We start from the raw sequence: 26,860 nt of genomic DNA on the forward strand, positions 1-26,860 counted from the left end.
ACTCTTTGAGGATGAGCCATTTAGAAGAATTTCAAGCCCAGAAGATTACATTTGTGTGATGTATCCTAAAGTGTAACACACACAAAAGAGATCAACATTATATGTGAAAGCTTGACTTCTCTTAGAGCTTCTTAATCTATAGGCAGTGGAGAGTGGGCGTGGTGATTATGATGATAAATAATCACTTGCACTCTTGTCACTTACTATGAATACTTTTATTCTTGCATAGAGCGCGTACTACAGAGAACTGATCTGGTAAAGATACAGTTGTTCTCGCTGCCGAAGGGTAGCGATATTATTGCGGGGTGAACCAGTGGTTCTCCATCCCCACAAATCTTACAGACCAATATTATACGTGAAAACTTTGCTTTTCTTGTAGCAACACTGTGTATATTAATTTACTCCATTAACTTTTCCTATTTGTGTGTTCGTGCCACTTAACAGCGATGTTCCTGTTGGCTGACTACATCACACGTCCTATGCTCTGAATGTCCGCTGTCATCTGGTGGCGAGATCACGTGATGTGAGCTGTGACTGGTTTACAAAAGCGCATCACAATCTCGATTTCAATGCTTTGGAAAGTAACATGCGTTGTTTGGTGGAATTCGCATTTATACTTTTGTAATGCAAAAATGTGCAGTGTACATGTTGCTACACATCAAAGAACTATCCAAAAAGTGTTTTTTCTCCCCTCCTGAGTTTCATTTTCTATAGTGCCGAGAAATTCTACACCAGTGTGTTAAACCATAGCCATTCAAAGGATTTATTACTTTTACAGTTGCGAGGGAAAGTATACTTTTACTTAACATGGAAAAAGTGTATTTTCAACCAGGTGAAAATTTATTTTTAACGGGAAAATCTGGGAATTTTTTTTTTTTCCCTTGTCTGCATATACACCCTGAAAACATCTTAGGTTACTATTGGAATATTGTGTGCCAGGTTATTAATGTACAATATGAACAACAGGGGTTGGCATCACACATCCCTGGGGCACTCGGGAAGGCGCTTGTGCTTCTGTTGATGATTCCTCATCCGAGATAACTTGCAGCACCCTCTCTACCAAGACTATCTCAATATCAGTTTTGTTTGGTATCCCATATATACTTTTGGTAATAATTGTTGGTGTAGTAGTGAGTCAAATATTTTTGGGATGTCAAGAAATGCTGCATCCGTGCACTTAACTCGATCTGTGGCGTTCATGTGAGAAAAGTTCAAGCTGGGTTTCGCGTGATCAATATTTTCTGAATCTGTGCTAGTGGGCATGGAGATCATGCTGTTTGAGATACCTCATTATAATGCAAGGTAATATATTCTCTACTAATTTATGACTGAGTTAGTCACATTGCACACTGTATTAAGATGATGTTAATATTTTTCCAACAACTGTAAATGAGGATAATGGTGATGGGGGTAGCCTGTGGGTCTTCCTGTGGAGTGTTTGACAAACAGCAAGTGTGACATGTTTTCAGGTGACGGCACACGATGACCTAGATGTGGGTGTGAACGCCGAGGTGGAGTACGTGAAGACAGGTGCGGGCAACGGCTCTCAGTTCTTCCAGGTGGCACGTGACACAGGCTGGATCTCTGTGGCACGGGCCCCGGGCAGTGCCGGTGTGACGTACTTGCTGGGGGTGCGGGCGCGCGATCATGGCGTCCCGCCACGACACGCTGATGTCACTGTCACCCTGGTGGTCACCCCAGACAACCACCACAGCCCTGTCTTCAACACGCTTAGCTACCAGGTAAAGGTCTGACAGATGTCCTTAAATGTTTGAGAATACTGTACAACAGTTGCAAATTCAGTATGTGGCTGTTCAGATCTGTTGTAGTGAATAAATTACATGCATTCATTGAAACTGACTTAACATGTTAATTGAAACAAGCTCAACTGGAAGGACAACTTTTGCTTTATTCTTTCCCCATTTCCAGACTGAATAGGAAACATGTCAGCTTATCATATAATTATAATGTGTGTCATTAATATTTGTGAAAACTAATTGGTAAAGAGAAGAAAGAGTTGCTGTTTTTTCTGCATCAGGCAGGGGCAGCCACTTTATTCTGTCCACAAGATCAAATTGTAATAATAAAAGGAAGATTAGAGTTTAACATCCCGTCGATTTTGTGGTCACTTAGAAATGTGCACAAGAAAGAACAGAGAGGAAATTGACTATATCCCTATTTGAAGGACCCATCCTGGCATTCACCTTAATTGATTTATGGAAATGATGGGAAACATAAATATGGATAGCCAGATGTTGTTTCAAACCCCAGTTCTTCCAAGTGCAAGCATTAAATTCTGTCGCCTTACTTGCTCATAATTGCAAAAGTTGTGGCAAAGCTATTGTTTTTATGTACTACGAGTCCTATTTATGTAAATAATACCATTGCTGTTTGTGTAATTATTCAGGAAAATAGTGTAGATTTCTGCTAGAAGAGTTGATGACCTGCCCTATGTCAATACACTACAAAAGAGTCATTTTTGCCAATTCATTTACAAATGGTCTCCTCAGCTCCTGCAGCGCCACACTCGTGTAGCCCACTGATGACTACAGTGCACATAGGCTTGTGCTGAAACAGTGGTGCACATGTTCTGTAACTGGTTAACATCAGCATTCACCAGGTTAGCAGATGTTCCCCACATATAGACGTATAGCGACCCTCTCTATTTGATCAGCTGTTTTCATAAAGTGCAACATTGAAGGTAAAGGCTCTTTCACATGCTCCATCATACCTTCAATGAGTGAGGAATACAGTCACCAAAGCTGTTAGTAAAGCTTTTCTGTACATCATTGGATCATCCTGTCACCAAATGCTAATGTCTCCTTATATTTTGAGTGGTTCACTGTAGACAGAATATCACACCATACTGTGTGGTAGTGAATGATAAATTTGAAGTTATGGGACACTTACCTGTCTTTCAAAGGCCGGGAGTTAGTCATAGCAGTAAAGGTTTAGCAATGCTAGAAATCCCATTTGTCAATGGTTACAGCAAAATAAAGGATTTTTTGGCATATCTTACAATAAATCACCACTAGTGACCATGTATAACAATAATGGAAATTCCTGGATGGAATAATATGTAAAATAAAGGAAGGCCAACAACTCACTGTAGTTGACTGATGTGTGGCACTTAGAAACATGAAGAGAAAACAGTATTCGCACTAGCATTTTGAGTTCTTGCTTTTTCTCTAGTCAAAGTACACACACACACACACACACACACACACGCACGCACACACACCTCTCAAAGACACACGCAGCAGTGGATGTGTGTATTTGAGTATCTCTGTGGTTGTGTGTGTGATGTGTGTACTTTTGCTAGAGCAAGTTCAAGAGCTCAAAAGCTAGTGTGAATTTATTTATTTATTTTTATTTCTTATTTTACTTATTTATTTATTTATTTGCATGTGCCACGTGCCAGTGACCTTGCCTTTGACAGGGCATGTAACTGTGATTTTCCTCCATACTTTATATTCTACACATTGCAGAAAACTGAAATAATAGGAAAAGTCTTGTTCAGGTATTTTAAGGCATCAAGACATGAATATCGGTTTCCTCCAGAAAATACGTACAAATATAAAGAATAACAATACTGAGATGTCAGTACACACCATTCTTTGTCCTTGTACTTTACATCATTTTTCTTTCAAGTTGTGAAATAATGGGAGGAAATAGTTTTTTTTTTTTTTTTTTTTTTTTTTTTTTTTTTTTTTGCACCCCCACTTTCGATGGTACTGAGTTTTCCATTGTCAGATACATTTCCATTAAAAAGTTTTTCAGAACATCTATTTGTGTCCTTAATGACACGTAGTTTAGATTTTTATCCTTCTGTATGTACAGTTCCTCAGTTATGGCATCTCTTCTATGGCTTCATACTTTACGAAAAATACTAACTTCAAGCAGTAATGTGGGTATTAAAGAAAGCTACAAAGTCACAAAAACCAAACATAACTTAGTACGGCAAGAACAGTAAACAATCATACGTGTAGAGTAAAGTAGTATTACTGGCACACGGCAAGAACAGTAAACAATCATACGTGTAGAGTAAAGTAGTATTACTGGCACATTGATGAGCAGGAATGATGACCATTTCTTGTGCACAGGTCATAGTCCCTGAGAATGAGCCTGTGGGCTCGACCATCGTGACGCTGTCGGCGACGGATGGTGACGAGGGCCCAAACGGGATGGTGCGCTACACCATCTCCAGTGGGAGCGAGTGCGAGGAGTTTGCTGTGAGCGCAGAGACGGGAGCAGTCACCATCCGCCAGCCGCTCGACTATGACTCGGTGCCCGAGTACCACCTCAACATAACTGCCAGCGACCTTGCCTTTGAACCGCGCCATGCCACTGCCACGCTGAGGGTGAGTACGGCTCTCAGGACACAGCAGCTGCTGCCAGCCTGCAGCTCTCCCTCTCTTTCTCTGTCCCACAGCTTTCTAGTATTTTGCCGTACCACTGTTAAATCAATTGATACACCTTGTTTCAGCAGCAGTGCATCATTTCTGTCCCAAAAAATGGATTATTTTTTGAGGAAAATATCTTTCAGCCCATCACCAGTATATAAAGCAGAAATTTTAACATGGCATCTTTAGGTGGCAGGGTTTAAGAACTGTGGTTGTGTCAAATGCTTGAATTACCTTGTTTACAATGCCAACATAGTCTAACATAAACAATCATGACACCACACAGCTGTGAAAGTTATCATCTTCTGATGATTGAAATGATTCTGATACCAATGTCAGCAAGCAATTGTGTAGTAGCTATCACAAAATGCATTGCGATGTGTGTTGTGTGTTGTTTTCTTTATTTTTTTTTTTTTCTTATTTTAAAATGAATGAATGGAATATGTGTAGTTCATCACAAATTTTATTTATAACCCTCAGACATGAGAAGAGCTCGGCAATACCTGTTATCATGTGTCAGTTCTGCTTTCGCAGAAACACAGAACGCGTGGGAGAGGGAGATGAGGCTTGTTTCCTTGCACAACTCCTCTTCCCTGTGATGGCCAAAGTTCTAGTTGTTTACACTCACAGCCAGCCGCCAATTTATAGTGGCCACTCACTGCACTACAGGAGGTGGAAAACAAAACCTATCGGTGTATTTTGACCGTGCCAAAATTCTTCCCTTAGTGTGCGGCTAGAGCTATTTTCAGCTCTGCTTCTGTGCTATAAGCGTCTTGCCACTTCTGCTTGTGGCATTGTCAAGCATTGGTAACTTGGTTGTGAAGATTGACGAAGGGCTAAATTAATATACTGCGGATTTTTTCATTATCAGTTTGGGTGAGAAAAGAAAAATAATGTCGAGAAACACCTCACATCAGAGACTCACTCAATTCACTGGCGGAAAAATGCCGCTGCTTCATAGCACAAAACAGTCATGTAATGAACACTTCAGTACACCCAAAAAAAGAAGGAAAGAGTATTTCAGAAAAAAAATTTTGAAGTTTTTGCAAAAACAAACATCTCAATCAGAAAGCTTCCCAGTCAGTGATGTTCTTTTTAACAGTCAATTTCAAACCACTAAGGTTTTATCTTCAGATACCTATCATGAAATTTCTACATCAATCATTTAAAAACAGAAAAAAATCTGAATTTTGTCATAAATAGAAGTGACCTTCGAAAAATAGATATCAGTTTTTCCAAAAATAAATGCTACATTTTCAGGTCCCTACTCATAACAAATGATTAGTGGTGCACTAGAGCACATGATTTCCGTAGCAGCTGTGAAACAATATCCAACGCCAACTCAGATGGAACCCCTGAGGAATTACATATGCTTTGCAGTCCATAACATCAGTCCATACTTAAAGTGCCTGTAAACTGAAGACATTGCTTCTATAATGTTAAGAAATCACCATTGAAAACACATTGTCAGCTCTGTTTTATCCCTTCATAAAAGCTGTGTGCAAGATGTCTGTTTTTGGAAGGCAACAATCCTCCATTTGGATGCTCTCCTATTTACTTCCTGGCTTGCAACATAGCTTCAATCTGCCACTGCCAACAAGTGGGTAGAAGTAAAGGAGAATAGCCATTTTGTTTTGTAATCAGATTGAGTTCCCAGAACTCGTATCCTGGACAAATGCTTAATCTCAGTGCAGAGGTATATACAACCTTGCAGGATCTGGAATAGGTGACCTATGTTCCATTAGTGAATGTACTCATCTACTTGGTTTCTGTGTTTGCATTTCCGGCAGTCAAGGGAGCATATCCCTCTCCAGTCTATCCAGGACCCTCGATTTGCTCTAATATCTAGGGAAGGAAGTGGTGTTCTGTTTGACATCAGAACATGTGGGTATCTGGGATAACAGATTTGTAGACACAGCTTTCACATGTCAGTGGGAGGTTGAGTGCCTGGAATAAGCTGGTAATAAGCTGCAGTCCCTGAAGCATGTTACACAGTACAGACTCGGCTCTCTCCAGCCACAGGTGAAACAATCAACACCTGTCTCCTAACTGTGGGTCACTGTGTGCACTTTTAACCTATTTTAAATCTTTCATGCAATTGCATTTTGGATAAATTTCTTTATTATTATGGTTATTGTCATTTTGAAGTAAAGTTAATATTTTGACTTTATGTAAATTGAGATGGTGGAGAGAACTTTTGTGATTTGTTTTTATCTGTAACCAGAAGCACAACAGTAGTTTGTATTTAAGCAGTAAGATTCCATGACTTGATGCCACAACTGACGCTCTTCGTAAATTACCATTTGCAGGTGACTCTGACAGACGTGAACGACAACGCACCATCGTTCGAGCACGCCGAGTACTCGGCATCGGTGCGTGAGAATGCGCCAGCGGGCACGGCAGTGTTCACACTGCTCGCACATGACGCTGACTCGGCACGCTATGCTGTCGTGCGCTATTCCGTTGTGGGTGGTTCGGGACGCGACGCCTTCCGTTTGGACCCAGATACGGGCGTGCTCTACTCCCGTCGACCCTTCGACTACGAGCAGACCCAGCTGTACACACTCGACGTGCTCGCCGCTAATCCTGACTCACCCATGTATGGCTCCACCAAGGTCAGTAATCTGGACATATTGAGTGAGAGGGACACTATTTGAGAGATGCCAGGACTGTTGCTCTAGTACGGCAATCAGTTTCCTCGTCTGACTCTGCCCAGCTGAGCTATCATTGTGCCCCCTAACTAATTCAATGTTGTTGAGAGTTTAAAACACAAAACTGCCTCTTCTGTTCATATCATCTGCCTGTCTTTTCCCTCTGTTCTGTCAGCGGCTTTCCATATTTACACACTGACTGCAGCTGGCAGGCTTCGACTGCAGAAGAGCATCGAACCCCCTGGCATACTGAAAAATCGACATAATTCCCATGGCGGTTTGACAACCAAAGAAACCCAGGACATATAGTGATTGTAAAAGTCACAGTATTAACCCTTTACACTATTAAACTTACAGTTAAGTGGAGTATAAGCAGTCATCGCTAGAATTTTGTGAGAATTCTATGTAGTGTCTTGTTTCCTAATGTAATCACCTTGCAACTCGGTGGGCTGTAAAGTAACTAGCACATTTCTTAGATTGACGCTTAATTCCTAATCACTACTAATCCAACTAGGACAGTGACACCCACTTGTATCCAACAGTACACAAAAAACAGCATCAGTGGCACTGTAAAAGCATGCAACTGCTGTGCAAAATGCCGAACGCACCTAAATAATATACTGTACTGAATCACAGCATTTAAAAACAATGAACATCATTGCTTTCAGTCTGGAAAACTGGCAAATTCCCACATTGTATCTAACACTGCAGACTATTTCTACAACACATTATTGCTATCCAATACATAAGTGTTTGTTCTGGAATGTCATCATTGATCATTACTGAGTGATAATGTGTGAACACTACCATAAGCTCCCACAGTGGTGGGTGAAGACCTTGATGTATTGGTTGCAGTCAAACACCAGAACGAGAATGTCAGCTGATATAATGTATATATAAGACATACCATATTGTGTTGTACTGCCTCACATGTGACACACGTAGCTGCTGCTGTTGTCTTCCCTCTGCCTGAGAGTGAGAGGGTGAGGAGAGGAGATGCTGTGTGCAGGTGGTGGTGCACGTGACGGGGGAAAACGAGTTCTACCCACACTTCGTGCAACCCGTATTCCACCTGGACGTCTCCGAGTCTGCTGAAGTGGGCACAAGTGTCGGCACCGTGCGTGCCACAGATGAGGACGCAGGCGATGACGGGCACGTCTTCTACCTGTTCGTGGGCGCCAGCAATGACCGAGGCTTCAGCATCGTTGCCACCACGGGTGAAATCCGAGTGGCGCGCCGCCTCGACCGCGAGACACAGAGCCGTGCCGTCCTCACTGTGCTGGCCAAGAACCGTGGCTCCATCCGTGGCAATGACACTGACGAGGCCCAGGTAAGCTGCCTTCAGTATCGCTTTGGGGGTAGTGTCAGGATCAGGTGTGGAGCCCTTAAGTTCAGATGTGGGAAGAAACTGCACAACTTCTAACGACTTTCTCTTGCAGAGAACTGCTTACGCAGTTGATCTAAAATACGAGTGTGTCATCTGAAGCTCCCAAAATGTATTAGGATTCAGGAACTTCCTTTAGAATGTAATTGGATAGATAAAAAATCTACTTACCAAGCAGCAGCAGGGGAACAAGCGTGCAAAGGTATTTAAATGTGCAAGCTTTTGGAACCAGTGGCTCCTTCTGGCAGAAAGGTTGAAAGAAAAAGAAGAGGTGTGCAGGGGAAACCTCACCAGTCCTTTTCCTTCACCTCTCTTCCTTCATTTTCAACCCTTCTACCAGAAGAAAGAACCACTGGCTCCAAAAGCTTGAAAATTTAAATACCTTTCTATGTGTGTTCTCCTGCCACTGCTTGGTGAGATGTTTTACCTATTCAATTACAAAAGATGTTCAAAAACTGATTATTTTCATTGATACAGGAAGCATCTTTGGCTTTCTAGCAATTTAATGAACAGTTGGGGACACAATCTTTGGAAATATTGTTTTATGTCTTGTCTTCAGTGCTTCGATCAGAGTGACCTCATCTCTACTCAGTAATCAAATTATTTGCAGTGTTTCAGACATTTAATTGTGGTTTTGAGGATGCTCCCTGTTTCTGGTTGACCGTATCAATTGTTTACAGATGGTATTACGTGCAAACTAGGAGGACTGGTGTGCACCATATGTGCGTAAAGGGGAATTCTCAGGCCAATCTGCACTCATTATTCACCAATTTAAACTAGACTAAATTAAAACAACAAAAGCTTTGTTTCTTCTAGGTCTCACGATTACTCATTGAGAAGCAGATGGCTCTTACCTCTCAGGCGACATACGAGTATTGAAAAGGAATTCAAAGTGTCACAGCTCACAATGTGAATAGCCCTGTAAAAATCAGTTAAATGTAGCCTTATTGACAAGACATTTAAGTGAGTATTTGAAAGCAAGAGTGCACTTCCTGTAAACCGAAAGTCTCATTTTGTCAAGAAGAGAATTTTGCCTAAACTCTTCATCATATGGGGTCAGTTCTTACTTCTTACAGAAAAAGTCTGTGGAAAGCTGTAGATGGAGGCTTGAGTTGCACTGGTGTCAATAACCATCTGTTCGAGTTGGTATGTGACAGCTGATTATTTCATTATGACTGGGTTCCAAGCTGTGTAACTGTGGCAGTGATTGTAGTTTATGGACACTCTGCATCTAGCCCAGGTCTCCTCCTGTTTCAGGACATTACTCGGCTGAAAGGACGCCAACTTTCTACCAATGGAGAATTCCTGCAGGCATTCAATGAATACGGACAGTTTCCACAGCGAATTTAGGAAAAACAGTGTGGTGAGTGATTGTGAAAAATGCAGGCAGTGAAAATTATTTTCCATTCTGACAGAAGGAATGAGGTGAGGCTCAAATGTGTGCCCAGTTTGGACTAGGGCCGCAAAAATAGGGGTAAGATTTGACTCGTTTCCTTTGTCACCATGACTGATTAATCGAGCTCTCGAATATAAACCTTACAGGAAATAAAATGACGGCACCAACATCCTGGAAGTACAAATTATAAAGATGACCATTGAGGTTCAGCACTTACCGAGTGTCGGCTATCGACAAGTGAGGTAGTGGTAACTGCTCAGAAGATTCAGTCAGGGACAGTGTTCTCAGTTTGTGGCAAACTGAGCATATTTTGCTGGTTGTGAACTGCCACTAGTTCCAAATACACTGTAGTGCTAGAATATCTCACCTGTTAATTTTTCATGGGTAAATAAATTCCACAATGGGAGACTTGTTAAAATACTTGGATGCTTCGGACAACTGGCTTGGGATGTCAATTGAACCTATTCGTATCAGACACTATTTCAAAGGGAAGTGATAAGTCACAGGAAGTCAGTACGCAAAGCCTCAGTAGACAGTGTCATTGACAAATTGCAGGAGGTAGGTATAGGATTTGTGACATGTCTGTAGACAACTGTGGCAGTGGGTATAGGATTTGTGACGAGTCTGCAAACAACTGCAATTATAACAAGTGAGAAAGTTTGCAGTTTCAAGACAAGTACAGAAGTAGGTTACTGGATAAAGCAATTTTGGTGATCTGTACACTAATAAAAGATTAATACTGCTAACGTTTGAGTGTTTTGCAGACAGTGAAGACAAGCCTCAGTAGACAACATCGAAAACCACCCTCGTATGGTAAATGCCTGTGGCAATATTAGATTTTGTGCCAGGGCGATGTTGACATTTGTTCTCTTTTGCTGCAGGTGATCATCTCCATCCAGGATGGCAACGACCCGCCGGAATTCGAGCGAGAAGTGTACGAAGCGGAGGTGTCGGAAGGGGCGGCGCCAGGCGCCCTGGTGGCCACTGTGCGCGCCACTGATAGTGATGTGCGGCCTCACAACAATCACTTCTCCTACTCGATCATCGCTGGCAACGCTCAGCACGCCTTCAAGGCAAGTCATTTAGTGTTATATGACTCTCTTGCCTTTGTACGTACTGTACTGGTCACAACTGTGACAAATGAATGGTCCATCAGTGCTGGTAAGCCCAAGTCAATACTCTTAAGCGAACTACCTAATGTTACAGTTCCATTATCTACACACACTGTATAGCTTGTACTCTGGAAGTGAAGGCTGAGGTGGATGAGTGGAATGTTACCTCTTTGTCTGCATATAATGGGGCAAAACCTGCAGCTTACAAGTGCAGTGTTCTTCATGTTTAGCGTATTTTTCATCTTCTTCTCAAAAACATTCAGTAGACTTTGTAATAATCATTGTATTACTACACTCTTTTTTATGAGGATACTGTAAGTTTTTGATCTGATGTTTTTGGTAGTTAAAAAGCTGTAAGGATAAATTGCAAGACATTCACCTATTTCCATACCACAATGTGTACAACTGTCTAGGATATCTTGTACCACCAGTTATGAATATTATGTGGGCAACTCTGAGGGGAAAATATGTCAGAAATAATGGCACATGTTTATCATTTCACGTCCTGGTTTTCCAGATGCCCATTGTCTCAACAAAACAAATACCTTTCAATACTACCTCCTAAATGACTTGTGCCACATAAAGCTGTATGATGTTCAATACTACCTCCTAAATGACTTGTGCCACATAAAGCTGTATGATGACATTCTTAAATTTCCCCTAGTGGTCAAACATTAAAAAAGTTGGGACACAAGCTACTGATGTACCCTGCTGGAATTTTTGTCTCCTTTGTGCGTCAAGTGCATTGTAGGTGTAGCTGTAGATGGATTCAGTGCTTTGTGGGGAGGTTAGATGAAGGTATCCTGGTATGATGATCTGACAATTTTGACAGCCCACCAGAAGGCACGGACATAGACAACAGCCAATAGGCAGCACCTCTATAATGTGCGAGCACTGCTGTCATCACCATCACTATGCGCAGGCTACACCTGCCGCGTCAGCCTATCGGTGCTCACGGTGGTCCTATAAAGCCGGCAGCACAGGGGCCCAGCCTGCAGTTGTGTTAAGACATTGCTCGTCATCATTTGCCTATTCATCGTGCTGTAGTCGCTGATAGTTGCTACATCTAGGTATACGATTTGGTTTTGCTCTCTGGTCTCGGTATTTCGCTGTATGATGTGTGTTGTCAGTCATCCCTGTTGTGGATGTCCGCATTGTATCGGTGATTCCCCATTAACGCCCTTTGGCCGGAGTGCTCTGGGCTCCCTCGAGTCCAGTTACTAGAGATATCGGTGACAATGAAACAGTAGAGATGAGTATCTAAACATATACAAACCTACTGCTTAGCGTGGTTGATTCCAAACACAAGAACAACCTTGTCACCAAACGAGTGCTGCCAAAAACCTAATCTGTTGTGCAGAGATGTTCCCTTTTTATATGCTGTGGTGCATTACTGACCTGTCTACCAGTTCTACTGAATTCTCCAATCATAATTCAGATGCACTCCTGCCCAGTGCACAGTGGACGACACAAGAGCTGAGTCAACTGTCGGCTTGTCGATAGGTGGATCCGGCGACAGGCGTAGTGGAGACCACATCGCGGCTGGACCGCGAGGTGACGCCGGCGTACGCACTGGTCGTGGGAGCCATAGACACGGGCACACCGCCGCAGACGGGCACTGCGACTTTGCGTGTGCGGGTCACCGATATAAACGACAACGGGCCACAACTGGCCGCTGACGCGTCACGAGGTTACGTGTCTGAAAATGAACCTGCGGGTACGTCCGTAATGACGCTGACTGCTACCGACCCCGACCTGCCACCCAACGGAGCGCCCTTCGCCTACAGTGTGGTGGGTGGCCGCCACCGTGACCTCATCTCTGTTGAGCGTCACTCGGGGCTCGTCCGCACGACACGTCCACTGGACCGGGAGGCCACGCCGGAACTTGACATAATTGTGAGTACATCTCTTATCTTGCCTCTTTCTCATACCTGTTTATACCTATGACTTTGCCTTATATAATTTATAATTTATTTTACAATTTCAGTTTTCCAGGAGCAATTTTTTTGTTAAATGGATAAGGGGATATACAAAAGAATATAAGAAAAAGGAATATGTGCTGAAATGGAATGCCAGAAATCTTAAGACAGAATGAAATGGAATGCAAATTCTCTCTGCCAGTGACCAGTGTCTTAAGTAACATGATGGAAATCAGTTTGCCGGAATAGTAGTGAAATATAATAAGGAAGAAAATAACTAATGTGGTACAGGACATCATAAGTATAGCTATAGTAGAGGTGAAGAATCTGTGAATGACTCACGACTCAGGAAATTGTCGATCTCACGGAAGAAAGGAGAAAATAGTACAACTCTGGAAGGACCATTGCATTGTGAGCTGCTTAGGAATGAATTTAATAGGATGTGCAAACAGGATAAATGAGAATGGAAGAGAGAAGTGTGTTGAAAGAGATATGATTGTAGGAAGATTGACATAGAATACAGGAAAGTTCAATGTAGTTTCGGGAAAGTAGAATGTAAAGGTGGTAACCTACAAGCTGCAGGTAGGAAACCTCTATTAAATGTGGGAGAAAGTTCAAATGGTACTTAGAAGGCTTATATGGTGAAGTCTCGCAGTTTGATAGGAGAGGAGCAGGGAGTTTGGCCGAGCACCAAATGACTCAGTCTCAAATAAGTCACCAGAAAGTGATTATTTGCCTAAACAGCTAACTGAAATCTGAGGGTGATTTGGGAACTAGAAGGTTATTTGGGTTAATGTCAGATATCTGTGAAACAAGTGACTTACTATCAGGTTTTCAGGAAACATCACTATCACTGTACTGAGGAAGGGACTTTTGGATGAACACACAAACTGTCAGATGATTAATGTGACAAGCCACATTTGTGAAGTGTTGATCAAAATAGCATACAGTAGGATAAGAACAAAAATTGAAATTGTAATGTGCAAAGATCGGTTTGATCTCAGGGAGTGAAAAGGTGCCAGAGAAATAATTCTGACATTGTTGTTGGTGATGGAAGGAAGATCCAAGAAAAATCAGGACATCTTCTTAGTATTTACTAATGAAGAGAATATTCATAATTCTTAGACAATTGAGGGTGAAATACAAAGAAAAGCAAATTATTTGCAACACCTACAAGACCCAAGTGGGTGTAATAAAAGTGGAAGTTCAAGAAGACCAATTTGTGTCAAGAAGAGAGTAAGTCAAGGGTGTAAGCTACCACTACTACCATTCAGATTGTACACTGAAGAAGCAATAAATGAAATGAAAGAAAGTTTTGGATGAAGATGAAAAGTTCTAGGGGAACACATTTCAGTTTAGATTAGATTAGATTTACTTTCATTCCAATTGATCCGTAGTGAGGAGGTCCTCCAGGATGTGGAACATGTCAGAAAAACAACAATACATGACAAATATTTACAACTAAAACAAATAAGCTAATGTACCATTCCACAGGTCCCAAGTGGAATGATCATCATTTTTTAATGAACACTATATGAAAGTTATTTTACAAATACTAATGGACTGAATTTAAAATAAAAATGTTCTTTATTTATTTATAAGGTAATAAACATAAAAAAGTGCTAGAAAGAATAGATAAGGAATGAAGTCTGTGGAAGACCCATGGAAGAAAAAACGACAGGTTAATGCAACATCTGCTAGAGCATCAGCCAGCCAGCCAGCTGGAGAGGGGGGGCAGGGGGAGGGGGAGGGGAAAGGATATTCAGGAGACAGCAATCCTAAAATATGAAAACCAGACTATAGGGGATGTTGGATCCAGTAGTCACGTAGAGCTTAAATGATTGGCACGTGATAAGAAAAAAGATGGAGGACAGCATCGAAAACAGTATTAATAATAGGGGGGAAAAAAACAGCTTTTCGATAACTTTTACTTTTGTTGTAAAACAAGTACTAAATGCTTGGCTCAGTGGGTAACTCAGTTTTCATTTCTCAGTTATATTTCTCCATCAGCAGGTGATAATACGTCAAAAAATGTTTTGCATCACCCAGGATACAGTCCCTTTAATTGTTCAGAGATGTCACTAAACATGCCCAAAGATGTAAACAACCATGCATGAACACTGCCTATTTGATGAAGGGGGTCCAGCAGCCGATAAGTTCTAGTCATTCCATCAGGAAGGAGGTACACGGCTCTTGTTGTCTGTAGTTCAACCATGCCTAGATGGTCGATACTGCAGCTTGATTGCGTCCATATTGTTACTTTGTGCAAGGAAGGGCTCTCAGCAAGATAAGTGTCCAGGCGTCTTGAAGTGAACCAAAGTGGACATGGAGGAGATACAGAGAGACAGGAACTGTCTATGACATGCCTCACTGAAACCACACAAGGGCTACTACTGCAGTGGACGACCGCTGTCTATGGATTATGGCTCAGAGGAACCCTGACAGCAACGCCACCATGTTGAATAATGCTTTTTGTGCAGCCACAGGACGTCGCTTTATGACTCAAACTGTGTGCAATAGGCTGCATGATGTGCAATGTCACTCCTGACGTCCATGGCGAGGTCCATCTTTACAACCACGACACCATGCAGGGGGCTACACATGGGCCCAACAACACGCCAAATGGACCGCCCAGGATTGGCATCACGTTCTCTTTACCAGTGAGTTTTGCATATGCCTTCAACCAGACGATCATTGGAGATGTGTTTGGAGGCAACCTGGTCAGGCTGAAAGCCTTAGACACACTGCCCAACGAGTGCAGCAAGGTGGAGGTTCTCTTCTGTTTTGGGATGGCACTATGTGGGACCGACTTACGCTTCTGATGGTCATGGATATCACCGTTAATGGCAATCCTCCGATCGATAGTGCAACCATATCGGCAGCATATTAGCGAGGCAGTCTTCTTCATGGATGACAATTTGCACCCCCATCATGCACATCTTTTAAATGACTTCCTTCAGAATAACGACATCTCTCGACTAGAGTGGCCAGCATTTTCTCCAGACATGAACCCTATCGAACATGCCTGGGATAGATTGAAAGGGCTGTTTATGGACAACATAACCCACCAGCCACTCTGAGGGATCTACGGTGAATCGCCGTTGAGGAGTAGGACAATCTGGACCGACAGAGCCTTGATGAAGTTGTGGATAGTATGCCATGACAAATACATGCATGCATCAATGCAAGAGGATGTGCTACTGGGTGTTAGAGGTACCGGTGTGTACAGCAATATGGACAACCACCTCTGAAGGTCTCGCTTTATGGTGGTACAACATGCAATGTGTGATTTTCTTGAGCAATAAAAAGGGCAGATGATGTTTATGTTGATCTCTATTCCAGCTTTCTGTACAGGTTCCGGAACTCTCGGAACTGAGGTGATGCAAAACCAATTTTTTTTTTATGTGTGTAATTAGTGGATTAATTCAGATTGTTGATTGAGACCAATTACAGTTTACGAATTCCTTGAGAATCAGAGTATGATGAGGACAATAAAATGTTTTATTGCTGCAAATGTTTTATCTCTAAAAAAAATTCAAGCTATACTTTAATTCAGAAATTTCCCGTATACCACAATACATACAGAATTGCTCCCTACTGAAACTTTGGGTATAATGTAAACATAGTGCAGATGATTAGACTGTACATAATCCTGAGAAGGGTGCAATTTTATTCCTGTTTTCCTGAAACATACACTTTGACACGTCTGAATCTTGGTAGGCACTTCCGACCCACTGTACATGACAAATTTTACATGTACATGTTGCGAATGACAGGGATAGTTTGTAAAACATTTTGAACTGACAAATATTATTTTACTTCTGGATAATGTTTAACTAGCTGTTGCTACATGATTATTAATACTTCACAGCTCAATATGCCTCCACACAAAAGAAAAAGCTTAAGAAAAGTGCCAGAAATAATAACTAACTGTGACATGATGAAAGTGAGTTAGTGATCTCAGCCGCATAAGGGCAAGCCCTCAGGTGGCTGAGATTGGCAATTCACTTTCATCTTGTATATATACAGCCACACAAGTAATAGTAACTATGACATATTAGAATATAGGATTATCGCAATCTGTTGTACCCTTATGCTGCTGAATAAATGTTTATCTTTGCAGAAAAGATGCCGTTAAAATAAGAAATAGAATGTGACAACAGGTTACCATGAAATGGAAGTGTACGATGTCTAACATCTCAGTGGTAAGGAAGAAGCAACTTTGTCGAAGACTTGTTGAGCCTCTTGAAAACTGATCAAAATTACTTCTGCAGCTAAGTAGTAGGGGGGGGGGGGGGGTTGTCCATGTGGGAGACTTCAACTGTGTTCTGTCAGTGCAACAGTTAACAGGCAGCCTGCTATCCTGTGTGGTCATTGCGCCCTGCGACTTATTTGGGTTTTACGGTTGTAAGAGTTGTTATTTTGTTTGTTGTTACTGTTACTTGTACTGTACAATGTCAGTAGGAAGTTTGTCAAAAGTGATAAGTGTGGAAGATTGACATCATTCTCTTAGCGTGGGGCTTGCCATGTTAGCTCATTCGAGAGAAATGGTTTGCATGTTACATGCCTACTTAGAGACTGAAAAATTTAGTGGTAGTCAGCTGCTGGGCTTTGAATATAGATAAAAACACCATTATGAGAATTTGCAAGGAAGTGTTCAAGATAGAAAAGGAAACTGGAGAAACATCTAAACTGAAAAACCTGGTGAAAAAAATATTGTATGGATAAGCAGATTACAAGATTTATATTATATGTGAATTTTCCTCCATAATTACCAATATACATTCACTTGCAGAGGTTACGGTTCGTCATCATGTTTATAATTATTATCACAGAAAGGAACATCCAACACTGCAAGTTATTGGTCACACTGAACAAAACAGGACTTTTTCAGGCAGTTGCAAGCGGTTATTCTCCATTTTACACAACCTAGGGTTTCACTGTGGGAATTTCTGTAGCTGTAAGTTCTTGATGCAGAGGTTGGTTGGTAATTTCTGGTCATGTTGTCAAGCAGGGCTGGACAGATGAAACTACCAAAGGAATAATGGCAATGTCTTCCAGCAATTGGGGCAGAACTGGAACTCTATGAGAGTTTTGTAATATGAGGTAATTTCACTTAAATATGATGCATGCAGGCATCTTGCTAGGTTTCCTCCCAAATGGCCTCCTGCTTTTTAAATCAAAGAAAACAGGAAATGAAACTTCTGTCAGATTAAAACAGTGTACCAGGCCACCACTTGAACATATGACCTCTGCCATCTGCAGGCAAATGCTCTATCATGGCTACATTTGTTTTTTTGAAAGGACCCATCATCACACAAATACCGAAATAGGGTTTGAAATGTGTGTGATGTGGTTCATGTCTGTGAGGGTACTTGTTTTGGTATTGCTGTGCTGCCTCTCAATTGTTTCCATTTGCTTGGCCATACGCAAACACCATCTCGGCTTGTTACTGGTGTGAATGCTAGACCATTCTGCTGCTTACAGTACACTGCATCAATCACACAGCCTGCAACACAAAAGGAACACACGGCACATGACCAGAGGAACCTTCATTTGTCAGCACCATCTGCCACGGCAACAATAAATTTCCGGATTAACCATTTCCTCCTTTCCCTTTGTCTATAGGTGCCTTGTCAACAATAACTCAATGGTAAGAAGCATTAACTAGAACTATTGTTGACAGTTTTCCCAGATTTGCTATTACTGATTCTATGAACCACTTTGTAAGTGTAACATGGTTTTTTTCTTCATGATAATTTCCTACATTCATAATGAATTTTGCACTCTGCAGCAGAAGGTGCACAGATATGAAACTTCCTGGCAGATTAAAACTGTGTGCCGGACGAGGACATGAACGTGGGATCTTGAAGTTTGGAAGGCAGGAGATGAGGTACCAGTAAAAGTAAAGCTGTGAAGAGAAGTCATGAGTCACGAGAGGTCACTAGTCAAGTACCTCAGCCGATAGAGCATTTGAGTAAAAATCTCTCGGTGTACATGCCGCGTCAATTCAGACAATCTACATCTACATCTACATTTATACTCCGCAAGCCACCCAACGGTGTGTGGCGGAGGGCACTTTACGTGCCACTGTCATTACCTCCCTTTCCTGTTCCAGTCGCGTATGGTTCGCGGGAAGAACGACTGTCTGAAAGCCTCCGTGCGCGCTCTAATCTCTCTGATTTTACATTCGTGATCTCCTCGGGAGGTATAAGTAGGGGGAAGCAATATATTCGATACCTCATCCAGAAACGCACCCTCTCGAAACCTGGCGAGCAAGCTACACCGCGATGCAGAGCGCCTCTCTTGCAGAGTCTGCCACTTGAGTTTATTAAACATCTCCGTAACGCTATCACGGTTACCAAATAACCCTGTGACGAAACGCGCCGCTCTTCTTTGGATCTTCTCAATCTCCTCCGTCAGACCGATCTGGTACGGATCCCACACTGATGAGCAATACTCAAGTATAGGTCAAACGAGTGTTTTGTAAGCCACCTCCTTTGTTGATGGACTACATTTTCTAAGCACTCTCCCAATGAATCTCAACCTGGTACCCGCCTTACCAACAATTAATTTTATATGATTATTCCACTTCAAATCGTTCCGCACGCATACTCCCAGATATTTTACAGAAGTAACTGCTACCAGTGTTTGTTCCGCTATCATATAATCATACAATAAAGGATCCTTCTTTCTATGTATTCTCAATACATTACATTTGTCTATGTTAAGGGTCAGTTGCCACTCCCTGCACCAAGTGCCTATCCGCTGCAGATCTTCCTGCATTTCGCTACAATTTTCTAATGCTGCAACTTCTCTTTATACTACAGCATCATCCGCGAAAAGCCGCATGGAACTTCCGACACTATCTACTAGGTCATTTATATATATTGTGAAAAGCAATGGTCCCATAACACTCCCCTGTGGCACGCCAGAGGTTACTTTAACGTCTGTAGACGTCTCTCCATTGATAACAACATGCTGTGTTCTGTTTGCTGAAAACTCTTCAATCCAGCCACACAACTGGTCTGATATTCCGTAGGCTCTTACTTTGTTTATCAGGCGACAGTGCGGAACTGTATCGAACGCCTTCCGGAAGTCAAGAAAAATAGCATCTACCTGGGAGCCTGTATCTAATATTTTCTGGGTCTCATGAACAAATAAAGCGAGTTGGGTCTCACACGATCGCTGTTTCCGGAATCCATGTTGATTCCTACATAGTAGATTCTGGGTTTCCAAAAACGACATGATACTCGAACAAAAAACATGTTCTAAAATTCTACAACAGATCGACGTCAGAGATTTAGGTCTATAGTTTTGCGCATCTGCTCGACGACCCTTCTTGAAGACTGGGACTATCTGTGCTCTTTTCCAATCATTTGGAACCCTCCGTTCCTCTAGAGACTTGCGGTACACGGCTGTTAGAAGGGGGGCAAGTTCTTTCGCGTACTCTGTGTAGAATCGAATTGGTATCCCGTCAGGTCCAGTGGACTTTCCTCTATTGAGTGATTCCAGTTGCTTTTCTATTCCTCAGTGAATGGTTGATGTGTCTCATCTGCATCTGTTCATCATCAGTGAGTGGGCAGGAATTCTTGGTAACCACATACTAGGACTGCTTATTATTCCACAGTGCCTCAAAAGAGGAACATACCAGGACTTCCTGCGGAAAACTCTGTCTGGGCTGCTTGAGACTGTGCCTTTAGCAATACAACAGGTTATGTGGTTTCTGCATGATGGAGCACCACCCCACTTCCACATTGCAGTTCGCCGACACCTCAACAACATCTTCCCCAGATGTTGGGTGGGATGCTGAGGACCTGTAGCATGATCTTCAAGATCACTGAACTTAAACCCCCTGGATTTTTACCTCTGGGGATATCTGAAAAGTGTTGTGTATGCTGAACTACTTCCTGATGTACCGACCTTTCACTAGTGTGTTCACGGCACCTGTGACACTATTCAGAGAGACCAGGACATGTGAAAGAGTGTAGCAGTCCATGATACAACGTGTGCGTTGCATCCCACGGAGGCCACTTTGAACATTTGTTACATGGATGTGATGCAGCTCCGAGATGATTTGTTGTTGTTGTTCACACTTTTCAGGACAGATGTTTGTAGAGACCTTTTTTCTTCCATTTACAGTCAGGAATGTGTCCCTGTATATGTTGGTTTTATTAATGTCCAGTGTGTATATAGACACCTTGCTTTTTCTCAGAAGACACAGTATATTAACAATGACAAACTTAATCAGTCATTTGTAGGGGAAGTTGTGCAAACTTGATACAGGAAGGTGTTTCCTTACTCGAGCTCAAACCACAATTTGTACATATGCTGTTGAGACATGCCACCAAACTACCACATGAGGCTAACCACTAACTAGTATTTCCAGAATGGCTAGATAACTGATCAAAGCTTTAGCCGTAGATGGAACTGATTGAGGAAATAAGATACTGAGCTTCAGTGTTCTGTCTGTCATAGTAGCTAAGTAAAGTTTACAACCACCAGAGGGATCTACACTCCATGTGTACTGAATTTTCGGATAACTCAATGTATGTGCTGAGCAGAAAGAAGGTGTGCGTTTTGAAAATTGCCATTAAGTTAGCTGTTTATATCTCCCCAGGTATAACTTTTCTCTTGCACCAAAAGTTGACAATATTACCCTGTAAAATAAAAGTGTAACCAGTCTGTAAGTAACCTTTTGTGACAGTACTGCATTTTTTTTTAAATCATAGAAATTGTTTACAAACTGTGGCCTGCCCTCAGTATAATGGAATGCAAATACTCATGACAGGTGGAGGTGGAGGACAGCGGGGAGCCACCGATGCGGTCGCAGTTGCCGGTGACAGTGGTCGTGCTGGACCAGAATGACAGCCCGTCTACACCACGCGCTGTCCATGTGCTCGTCTATGCCTTCGAGGGGCAGTTGCCACACGGAAAGATTGCCGACGTGCGTCCCAACGACGCAGACACCACGGGTGACTACCACTGCGAGGTACTTTGACTTTACCTTCTGTTGTACCTGTAGAGGTAATTGATGTGTAGTTGTGTTCCAGGATTAGGTCGAAAAGTAGTGGTTTTGAAACTCAAGAGTGTGAGAAATTTTGATAATTTATTACATCAAAAGGAAAATTCCCTTGAGAAAAATATAAGATTACAAAGGGCCAGTACTTACTTTCAAGTGGAAAAATTCAAATACTGCTGAAAGACACATTTACAAGAAACACTGATTGTAATAGCTTGGGGGGAAAGAGGGATAGGTTGCACAAAATTAGAAAGCTACACCAGGACAGGATGAGAGGACCCATCCATAATCAGGATGAGGGGTAACAAAGATGAAGGGGGAAGCATAGAAGAGAGAGTAGAAGGTGAAAGACGAGGACAAGGAATAACAAAAATAAAAGGAGAAGCATACAGAAAAAGTAGGAGGTGAACGATAGTGTAAGCACTGTGCCAACTTCAGTCCAGAGATGAGTTAACGACAGAGTGAGAAGAGAAAACGGATAGATGAAGAGAAATGATAAAAAGTTATATGAAGAAAATAATTGACTAAGTGAATAAACGCCCCATGTATAATAATGAGAAGGGGGGGGGGGGGGGGGGTTAATATGTTAACAGAGGGTGAGTGCAGGAGGCTGATGGGATGTAAATATGTTGAGAGCAATTTCCCATGTACAGAGTTCAGGGAAATTTGCATCAAATAGATTGATCCAAATACCTCGTGTGGTGCTGCAAGCACTCAGGATCCCCTGGGGTCATATTATAGACCATGTTCAGCAGTTGCATATCAGGTGTCCCGGCACAGTCAGTTCTATGTCCATTCATGTGCTCAGGCCATTTGGTAGAGGTTACCCATATACAAAATACCGTCAGTGAACACACTTAAGTTAGTAAGCAACATGTATGGTTTGACACATTTCTTTGCCTTTTATGTTGTACAGTTTACAAGTGGTGGGACTGGAGTAAGTGGTAATTGGTGGAAACATCTTCATCATTCATGACTTTCTAATTGTTGTAATTTTTATGATAATTTGAATGGTTATTGAGTGATGTTATTGTTATTCATAGTGTCTCTGATCTGTGGTTGCCCTCTTCAGAAAGTTGTTTATAACTGGTGGGTGCTTGGTTCAGGTTTTACAGCAGGAACTATTACTGTATAACAATATCTCATTTAATTTAAGTACCAGATAGGTGTTGTATGTAATATTAAGAAATATTCCATCTTTCGCGACTGTAACAAAAGTTTTATTTACACTGGGCACCTTTGGCTTTATTTTAAAGCACTTCAATTAATCAAAAGGAAGTAGACATAATATATTAAACAAAACTGTGGACTTACAAAAACATTAGGACTTCAATATACTGTGTATCAGTGAAGTGCTCTGAGCTATGTCAAATATAATTTTTGTGTGTGGCACACACAAAGAGCATTTATTTGCTAAAACACTGATCAGCCGACACAAACGTTGAATATTGTGTTACCGCAGCACAAAACTATGAAAGGTGATTTGGCAATGGAGGAGACAAAATACTGTCCACCGAAGATGCTTCAAAAGGGAAAAGCGTGTCTGGTCTAAATAAGACGCTTATTACAGCTGCGAAAGAGGAATATATTTCAATACCATAGGTAAAACTGCGACTGTGGAACAAAAACAAGAAAGAGAACATGAGTACCATTGTGTATGTGCCTTACTTTTCATTGATTGAAGTGCTTTAAAATAAAGCCAAACTTGCCCAGTGTAAATAAAACTTTTATTACAGTCGCGAAAGATGGACTATTTCTTGATATTACATACGACACCTACCTGGTACTTAAATTAAATGAGATTATACTGTAAATTTTATATGAAATTTAGGTATCTTGTTCACATTTCATTCTCAACATTGTGGCAACTAAAATCGACCATACGGAAAGTATATGCTATGGACTTTTACCTCTGCAAACTCTTCAAAATTTTGTGCAATGGTTTACTACATTTAATGCTGCACAATAACAGCGTTGAACATCGAAACAAAATTAAGTCATTTGTAGGGGGAAGGTATCAATCAAGAAGATGTGTAAAAATCAAATTTTTTAACCAAATAGTTTTTGTGAAATCGAATGATAAGTGTGTCAAAGCAGTCGGAACACCATGTGTCTGCACAGGCGAGCAGTGCAGTGATGGTAAAATCGCGCACAGTGCGAAATGTGGGGAGCATGTCTCTGTAGCAGCAAAAGGGTTAATGAAGAGACAAAGCACTAGAAATTTCAAAAAAATTACATTCAAACGAATAAAATTCATGAAGTAAGACACTTCGATACTGTTTTTAAATAAAGAAAATATTAAGCATCGCACAAGGTTTGAACTTAGAACCTTTCGTTTAGCAGCACAACACCTTAACCATTACGCTGACGTAGCTTGTTATTTGATGGAATACCTGGAGTGCTCTAAAATTGTACGCAAAATATCGACAAACACTGTTGGTATGACTATGAATTACTCACGCTTCGTCGAAGTACAATAGGAAATAAACAATTACCGCTGTTCTTTATTGCAAAAAAGCGGTTCGTGAGAATGATAGAAACACTTTTCCTTGCTATTGCCTGATTAGGAGGGTTATTGCTTGTTTGGTTTAATTAATTAATAGAATATGAAGCAATTGGTATAAAGAATGCTTTTTTCCATCTTTCTGTAAAAGAAAGTCTGCTATCAAGACATTGCTTTTGTTCTATTACTTTATTTATGACTGAACATTTCTAAAACTGAAGATACTCGTCCGTGCTCTGCACTGCAGTCGAGCTCTGGCAACGTCGTTCTCTGTTCATTGGCTGACTGTGTTTTGTGACGTCAGATGCGCAGAACGAACCTAAACTCGGCCGCCGTCATAAATGACGCGCACTATAATAGCTACGACTGTAATGGTGGAATTTATGGCAGAAAGATTATGTAAGAGCAGTAACACAGTAAACATGAATAATATTCTCCAGGTGCAAGTAACAAATTTTAAGTACATTACATGCAACATTACGCTGAATTATGAAAGCAAACTTCTCTAGAATGTGTGCATTCATTTGAAGACATATGGAGGATCTTTTTAGTATACAACAACAATAACAAAATAATCAAACCAACAGAAGATAATTTGTTTATGAAGTTAACACTCGAGTATCACACAGAGGGAAATAGCAATCCAGAATGCCCAAGGCAAAGGTGAACTGGTTGATTGGAACTGGAAACAATACCTAACTTGTGACTGTTTGATGGTAATACATAGATTGAGCTATATACAGTTTGTCAAATTATTTGAACCTTTCGCATGGACCTAGATGATGAATCCAGCTGCATCCCAGTAGCGTCTGCATGAAAATATAAATGGCAACTTGAAAGCACATGAATGTTAAGTAGAAGCAGTTTTGCTGCATAAAAAAAATAATTAAGAAAAAACACACACACACACACACACAACTTGTGTCTCAAGTTGTGTTCATTATGGACTCTTCTTATATGTGTGCAGTACTTATATTTGTTGGTGGTTTCCTCTGCCCGGCAGGTACAATCTGGTGGTGGCGGACTTAGCATCCCAGCAGGCACTTGCGAGCTGCACGCCCTGCCCTCACTGTCGCAGTCATTGACCACCGGAATGGGGGCGGACCGCGGTCTGGCACTGGCCGTGACTGGCAATGACGGCGTGCACGCTGACGTCGTGTCAGCCGTCACAGTCGAACTGGCCACCTTCGACGAGGAGGCCGTGGCAAATGCGGTGCCACTGCGTGCTGAAAACACGACAGCGGAGCGCTTCCTGGCGGCCCACTACAAGGCGGCTGTTGACGCATTGCGTGCTGCTTTTCCTGCGCCTGCCGATGCACCGCTGCTCTTCGGCCTGCAGCAGGTCGACGCAGGGCTCGAGATGGCCGTCGCCGTACGCTCCCAGCAGGTATTGTCGAATCGGCGGATTGTGGCCAATATTTCTTGAAATAATCAGCAACCAGTTGCACAAAAGAAATTTTATTTCCATTACCAGTTTCAGGCACCTACAGTATTACTCCTCCTTTACGCTTTCAGGGGTTCGAAGGGCTGGTAGTGTAAAAAGGGGTAGAACTGCTCTGGAAAAGCCAGGCGAAGGTTTTGCAGTGCATTTTGATATATAATAGTATGTGTGGGTCTCATTTCTCACACTTACCTCAAATATCCCATGAAAAGCAATTGCTGATATTGCTCTGCCTTCTAATTCTGTTTATCTGCTGGCAAGTAGAACAGTATTAGTAGTTGAAACATTGTGAGATAGTCTTCCTGTGGGCTGATTCTTGTGTTTTGCTTAAATTTTATAACATTGAAAATGGAGTTATCCATAATGGAAATCTTATGTCTTTTTAAGAAACTTTCAAATTTTATCAATAACTCAATATTTACAATTAAAAAATCACAGTTGCAAGAATTAATGTTTTCCACAAAAGAAGTCCATAATAGATTTTTGTTTAGCTCTTTTGTTTGATATGCGCTTAATCTGTTTCTCCAATTCATAAAGAGTTTCGAGCATATTTCCACGTTCTTCAACAGAAGAAAAATATCTTTTTAGACCTCAAATGATGCAGTATAGTGAAGAAACTGCCTCTGTGGGGATTTTAAAGTTTCTATGAATACACAATCTACAGATACCGTACCCAGACGAACTCTTTGCACAGTTATCACATGGGCAACATTCTCAAAAACTGACTTGTTAGATGCCTACTTACAGCTCCCTTTAGATATCGAGTCACTATGTATTTTAGTTGTCAGTGCCGCTTTTAGTCGTCAACACTTGTAGTCTTATGGAGTCGCCAACACTCCCACTATTTTTCAGTGTTTTTTGGAATAAGTTTCACTATCTGTGCTGGGTTGTGCAAACTATTTGGATGACATTGTAGTTTATGGTGTCTCCACTGAGGAACATGGACAAAATCTCCATACTCTTTATTTTATTTTATTTATTTTTTGGTCTCTCCTCCCAGTGGCCAAATTGAAGTGTCATTTAGAAAAA

The 26,860-nt window shown here is 41.6% G+C and overlaps 1 protein-coding gene across 1 annotated transcript in view; it reads left to right on the forward strand.

Annotated features, from left to right (window-relative positions):
* Positions 1 to 26,860, forward strand: part of LOC126416156 (cadherin-related tumor suppressor-like) — a 292,823-nt gene that overhangs the window by 149,253 nt on the left and 116,710 nt on the right. The window contains exons 9-16 of the mRNA XM_050083710.1: positions 1,470 to 1,742; positions 4,104 to 4,361; positions 6,713 to 7,018; positions 8,064 to 8,384; positions 10,716 to 10,907; positions 12,450 to 12,842; positions 21,657 to 21,857; positions 25,394 to 25,777. Of these exons, the coding sequence (XP_049939667.1) occupies positions 1,470 to 1,742; positions 4,104 to 4,361; positions 6,713 to 7,018; positions 8,064 to 8,384; positions 10,716 to 10,907; positions 12,450 to 12,842; positions 21,657 to 21,857; positions 25,394 to 25,777 (2,328 nt within the window). The remainder of the gene's footprint in view (positions 1 to 1,469; positions 1,743 to 4,103; positions 4,362 to 6,712; positions 7,019 to 8,063; positions 8,385 to 10,715; positions 10,908 to 12,449; positions 12,843 to 21,656; positions 21,858 to 25,393; positions 25,778 to 26,860) is intronic.

The sequence above is a fragment of the Schistocerca serialis genome, chromosome 8 (genome assembly GCF_023864345.2).
Source record: "Schistocerca serialis cubense isolate TAMUIC-IGC-003099 chromosome 8, iqSchSeri2.2, whole genome shotgun sequence".
In the NCBI taxonomy this organism is placed as follows: domain Eukaryota; kingdom Metazoa; phylum Arthropoda; class Insecta; order Orthoptera; family Acrididae; genus Schistocerca; species Schistocerca serialis.